This window comes from Gastrolobium bilobum, unplaced genomic scaffold (assembly GCF_033153095.1).
Source record: "Gastrolobium bilobum isolate Gb01-03AN ecotype WA unplaced genomic scaffold, APGP_CSIRO_Gbil_v1 utg44884, whole genome shotgun sequence".
Lineage (NCBI taxonomy): Eukaryota > Viridiplantae > Streptophyta > Magnoliopsida > Fabales > Fabaceae > Gastrolobium > Gastrolobium bilobum.
The window spans coordinates 150,934-165,831 of record NW_026897767.1 but is presented as its reverse complement, the minus strand read 5'-3'; the positions used below and the strand labels follow the sequence as shown (position 1 = coordinate 165,831).

The following is a 14,898-nucleotide window of genomic DNA, read 5'->3' as shown; positions in this document are numbered from 1 at the left end:
TTTGAAACTCTTCAACCAAACATGGTGATTCATCTTTCCCACTTATCAGAATCCTATCTATCTGATAAGATACCTCCAACCAAACGCCCCCTGAAGATGTATTGTCGATGGATATGTGAAATGAATACTTGAGTGAGAACGAAGATGTACTTTGGTGCAATGAGCAAGAGGGAAGAGAATGAATGTTCGACACTTAATCAATTAAAATAAAATTTTGACACTTAATCGATTAAATATACATGTAATCGATTAAACAGAGACATATCAGTGTATAATTTCAGAAGGGGGACAAAGTGATTATTTTTTATTTAATGAAGGGCAAAATTGTCAAATAGCCGGAGTTGACACATTGAAATAAATTTATGTTGGGGGGTGTAAACACTCATAGCTGTATAGCTGATTCAGCTGAAGTCTGTATGAGATGATTAGGAATAGTTGAAAATGTTAGCTCGAAGTCTCTAATTGTTGGGCCTAATGAGTTATGGGCTGCAAATTTATCGGACAAATAGACGACCGTGTCGAAAGGGTTAGAAACCAGTTCCTATAATACAGGACCTATTTAGTTTCCAGATGTAATAATAAAATATAGAAGATTATCAGGAAATTGTTAAATAAAAAAGGAAGGAAAAAGATCTCTTCTCTATTTTTCCTGAAAATACTCTTTGTTTGACTAATTTTCTTTTTCTTTTTTTAATTTTGTTTTGTTCACTCAATTGTAGATCTTGAACGATTGCCTCTTTATTACTTATGGATTTGTAGCCCCTCAATTTTCGGAAATAACTTTGGAGAGTTGCATGAAGAGAAGTAATCAATTGATTTGTAGCTCTTTAACGTGTTGTGTATCCCATATGGTGTGCTAGCAGATTTGAAAAAAATTGTGTGTATTGTTAAATGGGAAATAATTAACGTCACATGAGGTAACTTTTAATAAAGCATTGCTATTACCGATTAGGGAAGGGTGAAAGGTACATATAATAATAGGGATATCATCTTCTCATTCAACAAGAGAAGAGAACTCTCCCGTTGCTGAGAGAAAATTCTAACTGGCCCCACTTACAAAACAAAAAAAACAAAGGGTTTGACACGGCTTTCGAAGGGTCAGCTGGAAACTTTTATGTTCTTCAACGAAGAATTATAAAACCCATAATAATATGCATATTTATCCAACCCTTTATTACTAATGGGAGCATTGCACGTTTGTAACAGACAGTAAGTGTTGTTTCAAAAATTTAATTTTACAACTTCAAACACTCGCATGAAATGTTGTACTAAGCTTTAGATTCAAGGAAGAACAGCTAATCCACTCGAGTAAATGAAAAAACTCATTAGGCAGTGACGCAGTATCAAATGTTTGACTAGTTAAAACCTAAAAGCAAGCTGTAAATTCTATAACAATATGGCTGAGCAGAACATGAAAAAACTGGACCTGTATTAGTTAAGGATCTCTCTCTTTTTTGGATAAATCACAGGAGACAATCCTGTTCGAAACGGATCCAGAATTAAGGTTTAAATCTGTCTCAAAGATGATACTGGGGAGGATCAAACACATGCTCTCACCTCCACCTGCTCAGCTCTCGTGCACCAACTGAGTTACCATCATTTAGTAGCTAAGGATCTCTTTAGTTCAACAAATTCGCGTACCACATCACCTCAGTTCACTTCGGATGATCAGTAACAAAATCAAAAGAATACCAGATTACTTGAAAGCCATGGAAACAATAAACAGTGTGAGCATTGTAATTCGGAAAAATATTCTCATGCTCAATTACGGTATGCAAACACCAACAGAGAAATAGGGCGTCAAGGTTTGAATTAGGTAGCAACAAATTAAATGACACCTAAAATCTTAAGCATGTAAATGATAGTTGAAGAATATTATTTGTAAACTAAAGCAAGAATGAGATGAACAATATGAAAGTGTCAATAAATTTGGATGAGACACACATAAGAAACCTTTCAATTAATTCTATTAGCTTGCTAAAGCAGTAAAGCAACATTGAGACCAGTCAACATATTGTTGTTGATTTCTTATATCTGCCTGATATATTTAATATAAATCAAGCAAGAAGGAATGCTATTCTTGAAAATTAACCAGATCAAGAAAAAGTGCTCTAAAACACCCACAGAGAAACCAAAGCAGTAGCTTAAAAGAAGTCAGAATGGAAGGTTTCTTAATTAATGTCTAAATCTAACAAGGCCAACAGAAATACTCAAATAGTCAAACAGTTTTTCTCTCTATAATATTTCTTTTGTCCATCTTTTTCTCTAACTACTCTTTTCACCTTCAATTTTCTTTGCTTTCTTTGCGGATGTTGCCTGTGAATACAGGAAAGTCCCAAGAATTGCAATGGCAGATCCAAGGCCATTAAGTGGTCTAACCGGATTCCTGAACACCAAAACTGAAGATACAATCACCACCACTCTCTTCATTGTGTTCCCCACTGAGAAAGTTAATGGGCTAATTTCATCCAGGGCTTGGTAAGATGATTGGTTATAAAGATGGTAGAATACCCCAGACAGCAACACCCATATATAAAATGTGGATGGTTTGCCTATAGCTTCAATTGCCTTGTAATACCCTGGGATCCACTGAGACCCTTCTAAAAAAATAGCCACTGGAAAAAGATATAGCAATGAAATTATAGTAATCCAGCCATATAAGTTCAAGCCATCAACTTCCTTGAAATTCTGTAAACTTCTTTTAGAATAGATGTTCCTTAATACGAAACCAACATTGCTAATGAGGGCACCCCATAACCCTTGTACATTGAAAGATACCTCTGTAACAGCAGCTAAAGAACAACCAAGTACAATTGGTAGAATTGAGAGCCAAACCTGTATGGGGTATCTATCACCAAGGAAAGAAGAAAATATGACAGAGAAAACTGGTTCTGCAGATTTGATGACATGGGTAAAGGAAACAGCAACCTTAGAGAATGAAACACAAGCTGATATGTGGCCTATTGTGTGGAACAAAGCAGGTCCAAGGAGAGCAAAGATGAAAGGCTTTGAGATTTTTGGACAAGGTTGGAGCTTTAAGGACCAGAGCACCAGCATCCAAATGGACCCAACAAAGAGCTGGAAAGAGGCAAGAAGCCATGGGAATGGGAATATGTTTAACACTTTCTTGTTGTAAATGTTGAAGACAATGTTTTGGAAGTACCATAGTCCAAATACTAAAGCAAGTTTGAAATTCTTAGGTTTGGGATTACTGGGAGCTACACTTTCTCCCTCAGGATTGGCATCAGATGCTGCTTTAACGATTTGGTGTCTGGGTTTTGCTGAGAACACAAATGGGTGTGAGAGGAATCGGTTAAAAGAGCTTAACTTTGTGATTGAATGTTGGATCTGAGATGTGGGTATGAAAGAAAGTTTGGAACTTTTGAGACCAGATTCTCGAAGCTGAGAAGTGGTTTTGTAGCAGTGTAGGTTCTTGTCCGTCTGAACCCTGCAGAGAAGATTTGGGTTGAGAATGGGAGATGCATTAATGAAACATTGGTGATTGGGTTGGGTGAAAGTGACAGAGGATGATGATGGAACAACCTTCAAAGATAGCATTTTTGTGGCAGAAACAACTGAGACAGTGGAAAAGGAAATAGCAACACAAATTCTGAATAAGGAGAATAAAAAGACAAATTAAGGAAACTTCAAACTTTGAAGGGATTGAAGTCCTTTTGAGAGCATAGAGAAGAACCACAAACAACCCCCTCAAACAGCCAAAGGTAAATTGTCCCTAATTCTGTTTTCACTTTTCAGAATGATTAAAAATAAAAAAGAATCGATTTATTTTTTTTTGGTAAACAAAAAAAAGAATTGATTTAATTTGGTTTAAAGGAACAAACTTGACTAAAAAATTTAAAGTTTTATGTTTTGAAGTTATTACTAAAAAATTAATATGAACTAATTTATTATCATTTTTATATATACAATACATTAAACATTAATTGAATTTATTTTATTTTATTTTTTGTATTATTCTTACTTAAAACAGATAAAATGATTAAACTAATAAGGTTAAGATAGTTACTTTAAGTAAAATTAATTAATTTTGAGTAAGTTTCTACTTTTAAATAATTAAACCAAGTTTTTAAAAATCAAACCAAGTTAATCCTCATGTTTTATGGCTCTAAATTTCAAAACATAGCTAATACCAGCATTATTTTTTCCCCTTTTTAAATGAAGATTCCATTTTACCTGGAGTATCATTCTTTTATGGACTGTTTTTTTTGGTTCATTTATTGAAATAATCACTTTTTATGATTCTTTTATTCTAGGGAGTTATTATTTTAAACTTTTATAAAATAAAAAAACAGGACACCAAATTTGGAAGTTAAATCTCTTTTTTCGTCTAACAGAATTCAATAATAAAAGTATCATTGGTCTGATTTATAACAAGCTAGTTTTTTTAACAAAAATTATAAGTATGAGCAAAATAAAAATCAAAGATAAGGCAGAAAACAGAAAATAAATTTCATACAAAAATGATATTTTTATTCTTATAAATGGAGATAGCTCACAATTTAATTCATGATGTGAATTTATATAACATTTGGCATTTAAACTATTTAATTTCAATAAAAAAATCTTAAAACGAGCTTGAAAAGATATAATCTAAATTAGCAATCAGATTGCAAAGTGCTTTTTAAAAAAATCAAAATGCTAATTTAGAAGAAAAAAATACCCCAAAAGAAATGTTTTATTGATCGATATATTTGTTGCTTGCTATTTTTATCATTTTATGGTCATTTTCCAAATAATACGACTCTCTAGGAGTACAAGACCCAAATTTGTTTGCAACTGAATCAAGATAACTGAAAATTCACAGAAAACAGTTTAAGACAGACCATCCAATTCATGCATCAAAACCCAAAAATAAGAACTTCAAATGATGCCGAACAAAATCTTGTGACCAACTCAACCGGTGTACCACTTACAAATATATTCATTTTAAAGCCATACTTCCATGATTAAATGCAACTAATCAGAACAGGATACAGACTTCAACAAGAGAAGCTCTTCACAAATTTGCTGATATATCTATCAACTTTCTTCGTCTACAAGGATAATTGAATCATTGCCAACTCCAACGTCCATAAGAGATGACGAGTCATTGTCAAGCAGCATGGGCACTGGAGAGCTCTGTAAATTCAAAGACATGTATGCAACTAAATCAAGAAACAATATTCTTTTTATCCTGGTTAAAAAAATACTAAAATACTCCCCGTTAAACCTGACTAACGAGTATGGGGTGGAGACAATCATTTGTACACAGCCTTATCCTTGCATAATTGCAAAGAAGTTGTTTCCTGGATTCGAACCCATGACCTTTCAATCATGAAGGAACAGTTTTTTATCCCGGTACAAAAATAATATTTTACTCCTGCATAGTTCCTTACAAAATTTATTAAGAGGGAATAAATAAATGAGTGATCTGCCTAGCTATAGTCCTCCCTCATTCCCCACAAGAAGTTTGTCACAAGATTTTTTTTTATTTTTTCCAGAATATCACTTGGAAGAATTTCACATCAATCAATGCAGATTACACTAATTTTGTAAGATTGTCTTGAGCTTGCTGCTTCCATTTTAGGAAAAATTTGAATCAGGCAATTATGATAATAAATAGCAGAGTTTATTATTTAAAAACAAACCTCTTCTTGAAGAAACAATTTTAGCTTCATGAACTTCAGCTTAAAAAAGCTTTCGCAGAGAAGTTTCAGCTTACCAACCTGAGAAAAACAAGGTAATCAGAAGGGTTGTTTTAAGTCTTGACAGACTGAGCATTACATTACTAGAACAGTTTTGATATTTAACTGTAGTTGTTGCTGGCAACTTCTTTGTCAATGGTGACTTCTCACCCATGGATGCTCCGACACACTTCAGAGTGATAGCTGCATTAATCTCTATAACAAGTTAATAAAGCTATTGCAAGTTCAGGGAAAAAAGCAGATACACAAACTCAAAATCCATAGTCCATACACAAGAATCCTGAGCTGATTGTTTGTGGGCCACTAGCTCCAATTGAAGGTTTTTCATCCTCAATTCCATGAAAATTCTTAAGCTCAGAAAACCTGTATTGAAGTGCATCAGTACATTCACAAAAATATTTCACCGTGAGATACAAATTAATTGAGACATCTAGATCCCATTTTCAATTTTACAACATTATTTTGACAACGAAAATGCTCAACATTCAGGTCCATCTGATGGTGCAAAACAGAGAATATGTATACTGCAACTGGACGCGAGGAGAAGTTCTAGGACATCTCCCAAAATAGTTGCCTTCTATTACATGCTAAGGAGCATAGTACAAATGGACAACTCAACTTGCTTAAATATCCCCCCTTCCCCCAATCCAAGAAAAAAAAAATCCCCATCGAAATCAATGAATTAAGAGTTATTAACCCTAGTCACCAAGACAATCGATGTGTCTCTCATGTGATACCTTAAGAACTCAAGGTGTGAAACCTAGTTTTCCTTTCTTTCTATTTATTCTATGATTCCTACTGATTAAATTCCCAATCAGACTTGTTCACTAAACCTGACATCTTCAACCCAATTGCAAACACCTCGAACCATTCTTGCATATTTTCTCCCAGAATACCATCAGAACCCAGAGATACAGATTTTTCTGAATAGCATTTTCATCCAGCTTTCTATTGCCATCACAACACACATACTGAACAGTAATGCTAGAAGTTCCAAAAATTATCACTGACATGAATTTACCTGGGATGCTGTTTGATTTCTTCAGGACTAGCATGCAACCTTGAGATCACAAGCCGAACATACCTGCATAAGAATTGTAAAGAATAAAAGATGTTGCTTCACATTTAACACAAATAAGATGTGAAACTTTATTTGAACTCTCAACCCAAAGGTAAGCATGATTTAAAAACACACATATCTTATGCATTAAACCCGCAGTTTTGATTGGATATTCTATATTTGTATTGTTTGGTGTACATTATTAGTTCTGGGAGGGTTGAAATTTCCTGTGTTTTATAGTTGTGAGGCTGTTCATTTTAGACATGGCCAAGAAAGAAAGCAAGCTGAGAGACATGCTCTGGAAAGGAGATACCCTCAACAATGGAGTCAATGATGGTCCCTAAAACCTTTCCTCTTCTACAAGGATAATTGATCGAAAGTTAATGGGCAGTAGCAATTAGGTTCCATGGAAGAGAATCATCCAACAGCATACGGCCATATGACACAAGAAAGAAATAGTACCTTATGTACACATGCTAAATAAGGTCATTAGTCCCAATGGAATGACAAGGAAAGGATTGGAATGTCACTCAATTGCAGGGTGGCAAACAAGCCAGGTTTCCAGTGAGGAAAATATTTAGTTCAAAAAAGCATAGACCAAATATCAGAACTAAATGATCAGAGTACGCAGGAGAGGAAAGGAACATCCATGAGATAAATTCAAGAACAACGATACAAAAATACTATAAGATAAAACACTTGACAAACAATATACAGAATTGATGATTGTAAAAAGGATAATTCAGTTGCCAAGGGATTTGAGAAGAACAAACCTAATCTCAGAGTCCTTCCTTTCACGACGGGTAACCTGAAAGGTAGACTAGATATGAATACGTTCGATATAAGAAGCAAATAATCAGCAGAGAGGTCTTCCATCATACCTCACTCCCATTCAATATCTGAACTTTTGCTAAACGAGCAATCAAAACAAATCTTGGAACTCCACCTCTTCTAGAATCAGTTATTGGGTTTTCAGAAAGCCTGATATCCTTTGTTGTTATTAAAGATAAATAATTAGAATAGAAGCTACCATCTGTATAAACCTACTCTAGCAAGTTACACCAGTAAAAAACAAAGGAAAGAGTAGTCCCTATAGTGGTAAGGAAAGAAAAGTTGTAAAAAACAGATTAGTTACTTTCTCAAAGGAAACTTGCAAAGGTCCTCTGTTTAAACATATGCGGAAAAACTGAATCATTGCCAATTTGCCAAGTAGAGTATAGTTAAGGATAAATCTTTGCATCGTGTGAGATTAAGTGTTATAAACCATTTTCGGGGGCTTCTTTATGGTGCTCGTTTCAATGTTGGACATGCCGCGAGATTAGCAAGCTTGGCTTTGTTTGTATGTCTTTTTATGGATTCCTGGTTTCTATTTTTCTTGATTCTCTTTAGAGAACATCCAATCCTCTTGCCCTGTAGTTCACAATTCTCTAATATAAAGTAGAATGCAGTAATAAGTTACGCATAGCCATCCATAACTGTCTTTGTTTAATTGGTACATCCATAGCCTTCTCTAAAGACTGGGTTCTCAGTTCAATCTCTAAACCACAAGATGAACTCCGTGCACAAATTAAGATTGAGTAAAAAAGATAAATCATGAAATCTTGTGCGAGTAGTTACAGTAGAATATACTCCTAAAAAGTTGTACAAGAACCAGGAGAGGTAATAACTCAGTCAAATGATAGGCATATAAGCAAGACCTGCACACAAATTACTTAGGTAAGTGTAGCTACAAAATAATTTTGAATTGCATCCCCAACGTACCATTTTCAAGTGGATTATTTGAGAAAACAGTCAATGGTCCTAGACTCATTGTTAAGATACAGCACAGCATAATCAAGAATTAAAATAAAATATGCAAGCATAATAAATACTTCAAAGTATAAAACTTACCACCAAATTAGGAAACAAGTTTAATGAGTCAACAGAGGCCAGATCACAAATATTGTTATCACCTGAACGATGGATTTAAAGACTTAAAGTCAGGTGTATCCACAATCCATATTTCATACAGTATGATGAAAATGATCTTTATCAAGACGAATAGTATTATATTACCCAAAAGAAGGCAGCACAAATTTTGAAAGGGCTTATAGCATGTAACTTCCGATTCATGCTGCGAACCATCATCAGGATAAAAGAGAGAATTCAAGCAATTCTTGTTCAAATAAAGCTGCTCCAAACTGGAAAAAAAAAATATACCAACTACGAAAATTATCAAATCAATATGCTTAAAAACAAATCTACCCAAAAGCATAGGCATTGTTCTCAGGGGGGGGGGGGGGGGGGGGGGGGGGGGAGATATGAGAAAGGAACTAAACACAATTAGTACTTCCAGTGATACGGATACCATCTTTGACTTTAACCACATTTCACTTTAATTATACAACTTCACTATCATGCTAACCACTAACAATAAGTAGTTCAAAGAATAACTGGTAATAAATGGTCAACATGGAAGCAGATATGATTATTAAAATCAGATGTGGTTAAAAGTTAAGTCAACTGGAGTCAGGACTGTATTCTAGAACTAGAGAAAATTTGGTCTTTACCAACCATCTTAGCTGAGAAAGCTTCATGATTTCATTCCATTCAGCTATACAATTATCTTCCAAATTCAACAGCCGCAGAGAATCAAATCCATGAACCATCGAGGATGACACAGGCTGAACAGAAAAGGAAAATCAGAAGGCTTAAAAAGGCTAGTAAATTATTTTATAAAGTTGATAAAAGTTGCAGAGCAACATAAAATTAAACATGAAAGTAAAAACCTAAGTACAAATGGAATTCTCTTAGTCTGTCCATCATAAAAAATAAAAATAGTACAGTAACCTATCCTATTAACTAAGTTCCTAAATTTTAATGTCAAAACAGAAATAGTTTAGCAAATCCAAGGGACCAGTCAACCGGATAACAGAAAACACATTCAACAAAGTATCCCAATTCCCAGATATCAGTGCAACAGCTATCATAATAAAAATATACATTTACCATATAGAAAACATCTTTATTAGCCTCACTTCCATAAGATAAATTTTTGTATCCACTCTGCCCCCACTACCAGTAAAACAACAAACTTTCAAGGAGAAGGGGAAACATAAAAGACTGAGAAATACCAAGATGATATCCACAATGTTACCCAATTATCTTAGGCTTCCATTATAATACCATCACTTGCAGAAATGGACGGGTGTGGTGGACCAGGATGTGGGATTTATTTTTTCCATTTTACTTTATTTTGGGTGGAAAGGGGGGAAGGGGGAGGTCAGCTGTTTAGATACTCCAAATTGAACATCAGTAGTTCAGGCTCTAAGGTACTCAAAAGGCTGTGCCAGTTTCCAATGTTTAGTAAACTGCTTTCTAAGTTAGCCAATGGGCTACTTGGGGGAAGACATCTAAGCCTAAAGATTTTAAGATATTTGACAAGCATACCAAACCAAAGACAACATACCAGTATTCTGCTAATATTGTTTCCCATAATGTGTAGCTCTTCAATTGTTGTCAATGATAGTCCAAGCAGTTCAACCTGCCCAGTTAAAAAGGCAATTTTTAGCAATTACTAATTAAACATTAGGTAAATTTAAGAAAGAGAAATCAGTTGAAAAAAAGATATGGAAGGGAACCTGCTCCCAATCTACACCAGTATTATTTAAAACCAGAACACGGATGCTTTTCAGCAATGGAAGCTCAGACTTATATGGTGACATTAAGTTGTTTGATAAGTTGAGAGTCCCCAGAGCAGGTAACTGTTCACAAATTGTGCCAACATCCTGTAAATAGATTAATCAAAAAGAGACTAAATGGCAATTACTGTCAAATGATCTCCCAAAAAGAAACTGCAAAATAAATTACTAAATCCTAGCAATCACAATCAGAATATTAAAATATAAAGGAGAGTTTCAGAATAAAAACATTGCAACCAAAAAGCTATTTGAATTTAGCAAAAGAAAAACATCTGCAGTTTTTATCAATTAAAGTTCCAACTAAGATTTGGATGGCATGTTCAAAATAAGCAGACTCAAAGCTGCAGCAGTAGCCAGGATAGAATACTGGACAAAACCTGATCGCGGAACATACCTTCCACTCTGAAAGCAGGTTCCCAGTCAGGTCCAGTTCTTTTATATCTATTAACAAACAAAGAGGATGGTTTCAGCACATGGATTTTGCAGATATCAAAAAGAGAAAATTACAAGGAAACTTGTAACTTAATTCAAATTGCCTTACAGGATGGAAGCAGATATCAAAGAAACAAAATCTCTAACTATAACTTCAGGTACAAGCAACTAATTCGCTGATGCTACAATTTCATCAAAAAATAAAATAAAAATTCTGATACTACTAGTTTGATGTTTTACTCATCTTGATATTATCAAAGAAATGGGAGAGTTCTGGTATGAAGCTTACTTGGCACTGTAGTCTTAATATCACATGGAACTCCAGGGGAACTAACGCCCATATATGACAATGATGCACTGGTTAACTCCTCAAATCGACTTAGCTTATCATGAATTTTATCTTTACCCAAAAGTTGAACAGATACTCGCTTGTTGCTTGTTGAAAGGACATACATTTCATCTGCAAAAAGAAAAGAGGAAAAATCACATTATTTTCAAGGTTTTGTCAATGTAACATGTGCAAGAAACAACGTACAGAAGAGAGACTGGAATGTAAACAAATTCTTATAGAATGGAAAGCAAGTTTGAACAGATTTATAAATGCCTTCCTAATTCTTACCCAAAAAACAAATGAAAACATAACTAACTGAACATAAATAGGTCCCAAGGCTTCATATGAAATCAATTTTTAAGACTCAGGAAATAGAAATATCAATTGGCAGGAGGATTGCCAGTTCTAAATTCCCATTGAATAGTTCACCAGTTGTACATTTCTTCGAGGTTTTTCATTACCACTATAGTCTCTACTTTGTATAATTCTTCCATTAGAAAACTTCATTCTATCCAGTGTCCTCATTTGAATTGGGATTTCAACTTTCAAAAAAAGTTGAGTACTAAAGATGCCAGAGAATTACAGTCCCTTTTGCTTTTGCTGAAATCTCATCATTTCTTAGCCAATTCATACAGGAGAGTTTGGATTTTGGACTCTTCTGGTGTGTTTCTAGTGAATCCTTCTTTCTAACTCTCTCTCCTAATCAACGTTTCCTCCTTGACAAACCCAATTGTAAAAACAAAGCTTCATCTATCAACTTCTTGTTTAAATAACACTCCACACATTCTTTTGATGGTTAATTATAAAGGTTTTGGTAATTTGCAGCAATGCACAGTTTATGCAATTATTTGGTGTGTCTGGAGTAAAATGCTTGCATCTTTAAAGGTGCCTCTTTGGCCATAAATTTGATATGGGGTACCATTATACTGATGGCTTCTCTTTGGTGTTATGCCCAAGGATGTTTCAAGGGTGTAGCCATTTCTAGTATGAAAAAGTTTGGGCAGCCTTGCTGCATTTATTTTATTTTATTTTTTTCATGTTTGTCACTAGAACAACCTCCTCCCCCCAAAACCCAACAAAGGAATGAAAACAATGAAAGAAAGCAACTATACTCTATGTTGCGCCGACACTGACACAGGACACGGGGTACGACACGACACTCCGACACGTTAAATCTAAAAAATGTTAAATTTCGACACGTTAGAACATGTTTTGATATTATATAATATTTTTAATTTATATAGTGTATATTACATTTAGTATTCAATAATTTAACAAAAAAGTAAAGCTAAACTTATAATACCCAACAATTTTGCAAAGAAACATAATATATCCCAAATTTTTATATTAAACTCAATAAAATCTTAATCGTAATCTAACGAATCTAATAGTTGAAACTCAAAATGCAACGCAACGTAACCTTTAAACATTTTTTGAGTCTTTGCAACGAGTATTAGAGTGTCGGGAAGTGTCGGAGTATCGGTGAGTGTCAGACACGACACGTCAGGATCTTTGAAGTGTCGGTGCTTCATAGACTATAGTAATAGATTGGTAACAAGGCCATTGATAATAACTCAATGAGATGAAGATGACTTCTTTTCTTTTATCCCAAAAATTATGAAATCATTTTCACTCTCATTGTATTGTTTACTCCATACTACTCCATTGACCCAAAATATAGATATATAAACTACAAATAAAATTTAAGCCAGAGATATACCTTCTTCATCTTTAGTAGAGTCACTTCGATATCTACTTTCAAGAGCTTCCAGCAATGAAATCCCTTGGTTCAGATTCTTGGGACGAACAAATGACCCTGATCTTTCAGATTTTGCGTGAAAGTATCGGACACCATTGATTGATCCATCATGTTTTCCTTCTCCATTGTCCCAGTCAACTCCAACCCATGTCTCTGAATAGCCTTCTACAGGCCCCACATACTTAACTGTACCAATTCTCCGTGAATCACCAGATGAATGTACTCGTTGGCCCACCCAGAATTCATGTCTTGATGTGGGGGAATCCTGCATCTTTTGTTAAAGTTGGCTGAGAATTCCTCTTATGAAAAGCATGTAAAGTATTGAATAATCATAGAAGATCTTCATAATTCAAAATTCAAAGAATCAAAACTAGTATAAAAAATGATGCATATGCTTCGTCTCGAACAATCTAAGAAACCCAAACCTCAAATGAGCCTCTGTTTTCCCTTCAAAAGCGTTCTCAGTTACTCTACCTTTGAGGTGACCCGGTGTTGGATCCGTGGATCCTCTAAGCTGGAGTCTGGAGAACACAAAGCATTCACAAAAGAGAGTAAGGGTGTATTGGGCATGATTATAAGAGGACTTTAAAAGACTTGGGTTAAAAGATTATGATTAGAAAAAATTAAGAGTAATGTGAAATAAAATTAAATAATACTATAAAATTAATAAAATATATTTTATTTTTATTTTTAATTAATTTTTTTAATTAACGGGTTGGTGGATTAACCTACTATAAAACAAAATGAGTTTATTTTTTTAACTTATATTTAACGGCAGACCAATCCACTCTGCCTTATTTTTGGTGGGTCGGGACAGACCAATCTGTGTTAATATCTATATTATGAGTATAAGAGGACTTTAAAAGACTTGGATTAAAGTTTTAATTTTTTTTTAGAGAAGAAAAATCTTATAAGTTTTAAAAAATTATTTAGAATTAGATGATTTAAAAAAAATTAAAAGACTTTTTTTATAATTTAAAATTTCATAAGATTAGATTTTAAAGAATTTTAATATAATTTATAAGATTTGTAAGGACAATATGAATTTATAAGATTTTAAAAAATTATATGAATTTTTAATAAATATTCAAAATTACAAGAGTCAATAAAAAAATAAAGAAATACAATAATATTAATAAAAAATATAACCAAATACAATTTTCGCAAACAATAATTGATGTAACTTGATGTCTTATTAAACAGCAGCTCTCCACATATCAATACTAGTGCATTAGCATCTTCTTATTCATGCTCTTGAGTTTGATTAATGGGATGAAAATTATCTTCTGCATTTGGTACCAGAGATATGTATATATGATTATAAGACCCATAATTTTTTTATTTACTAAAATAATCTTAAATTTGTATATAGAACCTGAAGTTCTGGATATAATTTTGTTTAGAATTTTTTGCAATTAATCTTCGAAACCTTGGAGTTTTTGTTCTACGTGATAAGAGTATTCTACCCATATATCATATGCATATTTTCATTGAGTATTCTAATAAAATTCCGAATCTGAATTTATGGATTTTATTACATGAAAGTTTAGAAAATTTCTCAAATTATTTCAATCGATACATTGAAACCTTAAATTACTGTAGAGCTTTTAAAAAATAAGTTTTTAGTGATATATTAACACAAAAATTATTTGAAATCATTTCTTATGGCGAATGAATTTCGTTCATGAATGTATTGTTACGAAACATAGGGTTCATATTATGAGAATTTCAATTTTTCTTTAAATCGATCTTGTTTTATTGATGTAAAACAAAAACTGTTTTGGGGGTTTTTGTTCCCCTGTTATTTTTCCACTTATGTTGTTTTTAATACAAAAATTACATATTTTTGTGCCAAAAAAAATCACGACCTATAGCTTGAAAAATCATTTTTTAAACTACCAAAAGTTCTTAAAAATCACTCAAAAATATGT

At 33.5% G+C, this 14,898-nt stretch overlaps 2 protein-coding genes across 5 annotated transcripts; both read right to left on the bottom strand.

Annotated features, from left to right (window-relative positions):
* Positions 1-1,334: 1,334 nt before the first annotated feature.
* On the bottom strand, positions 1,335-3,627 carry LOC133310056 (xylulose 5-phosphate/phosphate translocator, chloroplastic). The gene is made up of 2 exons (XM_061510937.1): positions 3,448-3,627; positions 1,335-3,402 (listed from the first exon to the last, which is right to left on the bottom strand). The coding sequence occupies exons 1-2, from the start codon at positions 3,556-3,558 to the stop codon at positions 2,266-2,268; spliced, it is 1,248 nt and encodes a 415-aa protein (XP_061366921.1). The 5' UTR covers positions 3,559-3,627; the 3' UTR covers positions 1,335-2,265.
* Positions 3,628-4,846: 1,219 nt separating this feature from the next.
* Positions 4,847-13,509, bottom strand: LOC133310050 (tubulin-folding cofactor E). Of its 4 annotated transcripts, none has more exons than XR_009751393.1 (16): positions 12,929-13,276; positions 11,167-11,337; positions 10,840-10,886; positions 10,386-10,532; positions 10,214-10,288; positions 9,319-9,428; positions 8,821-8,945; positions 8,656-8,717; positions 7,647-7,754; positions 7,539-7,573; positions 6,727-6,789; positions 5,977-6,068; positions 5,812-5,888; positions 5,649-5,726; positions 5,231-5,380; positions 4,847-5,139 (listed from the first exon to the last, which is right to left on the bottom strand). XR_009751393.1 is itself a non-coding variant. In XM_061510930.1 (16 exons), the coding sequence occupies exons 2-16, from the start codon at positions 13,236-13,238 to the stop codon at positions 5,041-5,043; spliced, it is 1,599 nt and encodes a 532-aa protein (XP_061366914.1). In that variant the 5' UTR covers positions 13,393-13,509; the 3' UTR covers positions 4,847-5,040. The 4 variants fall into 4 exon arrangements, 3 of the variants coding, with proteins under 3 accessions (XP_061366914.1, XP_061366915.1, XP_061366913.1); XM_061510930.1 differs by lacking the exon at positions 5,231-5,380 and adding an exon at positions 13,393-13,509 and having other exon boundaries at positions 12,929-13,238; XM_061510931.1 differs by having other exon boundaries at positions 4,847-5,380.
* Positions 13,510-14,898: the final 1,389 nt, after the last annotated feature.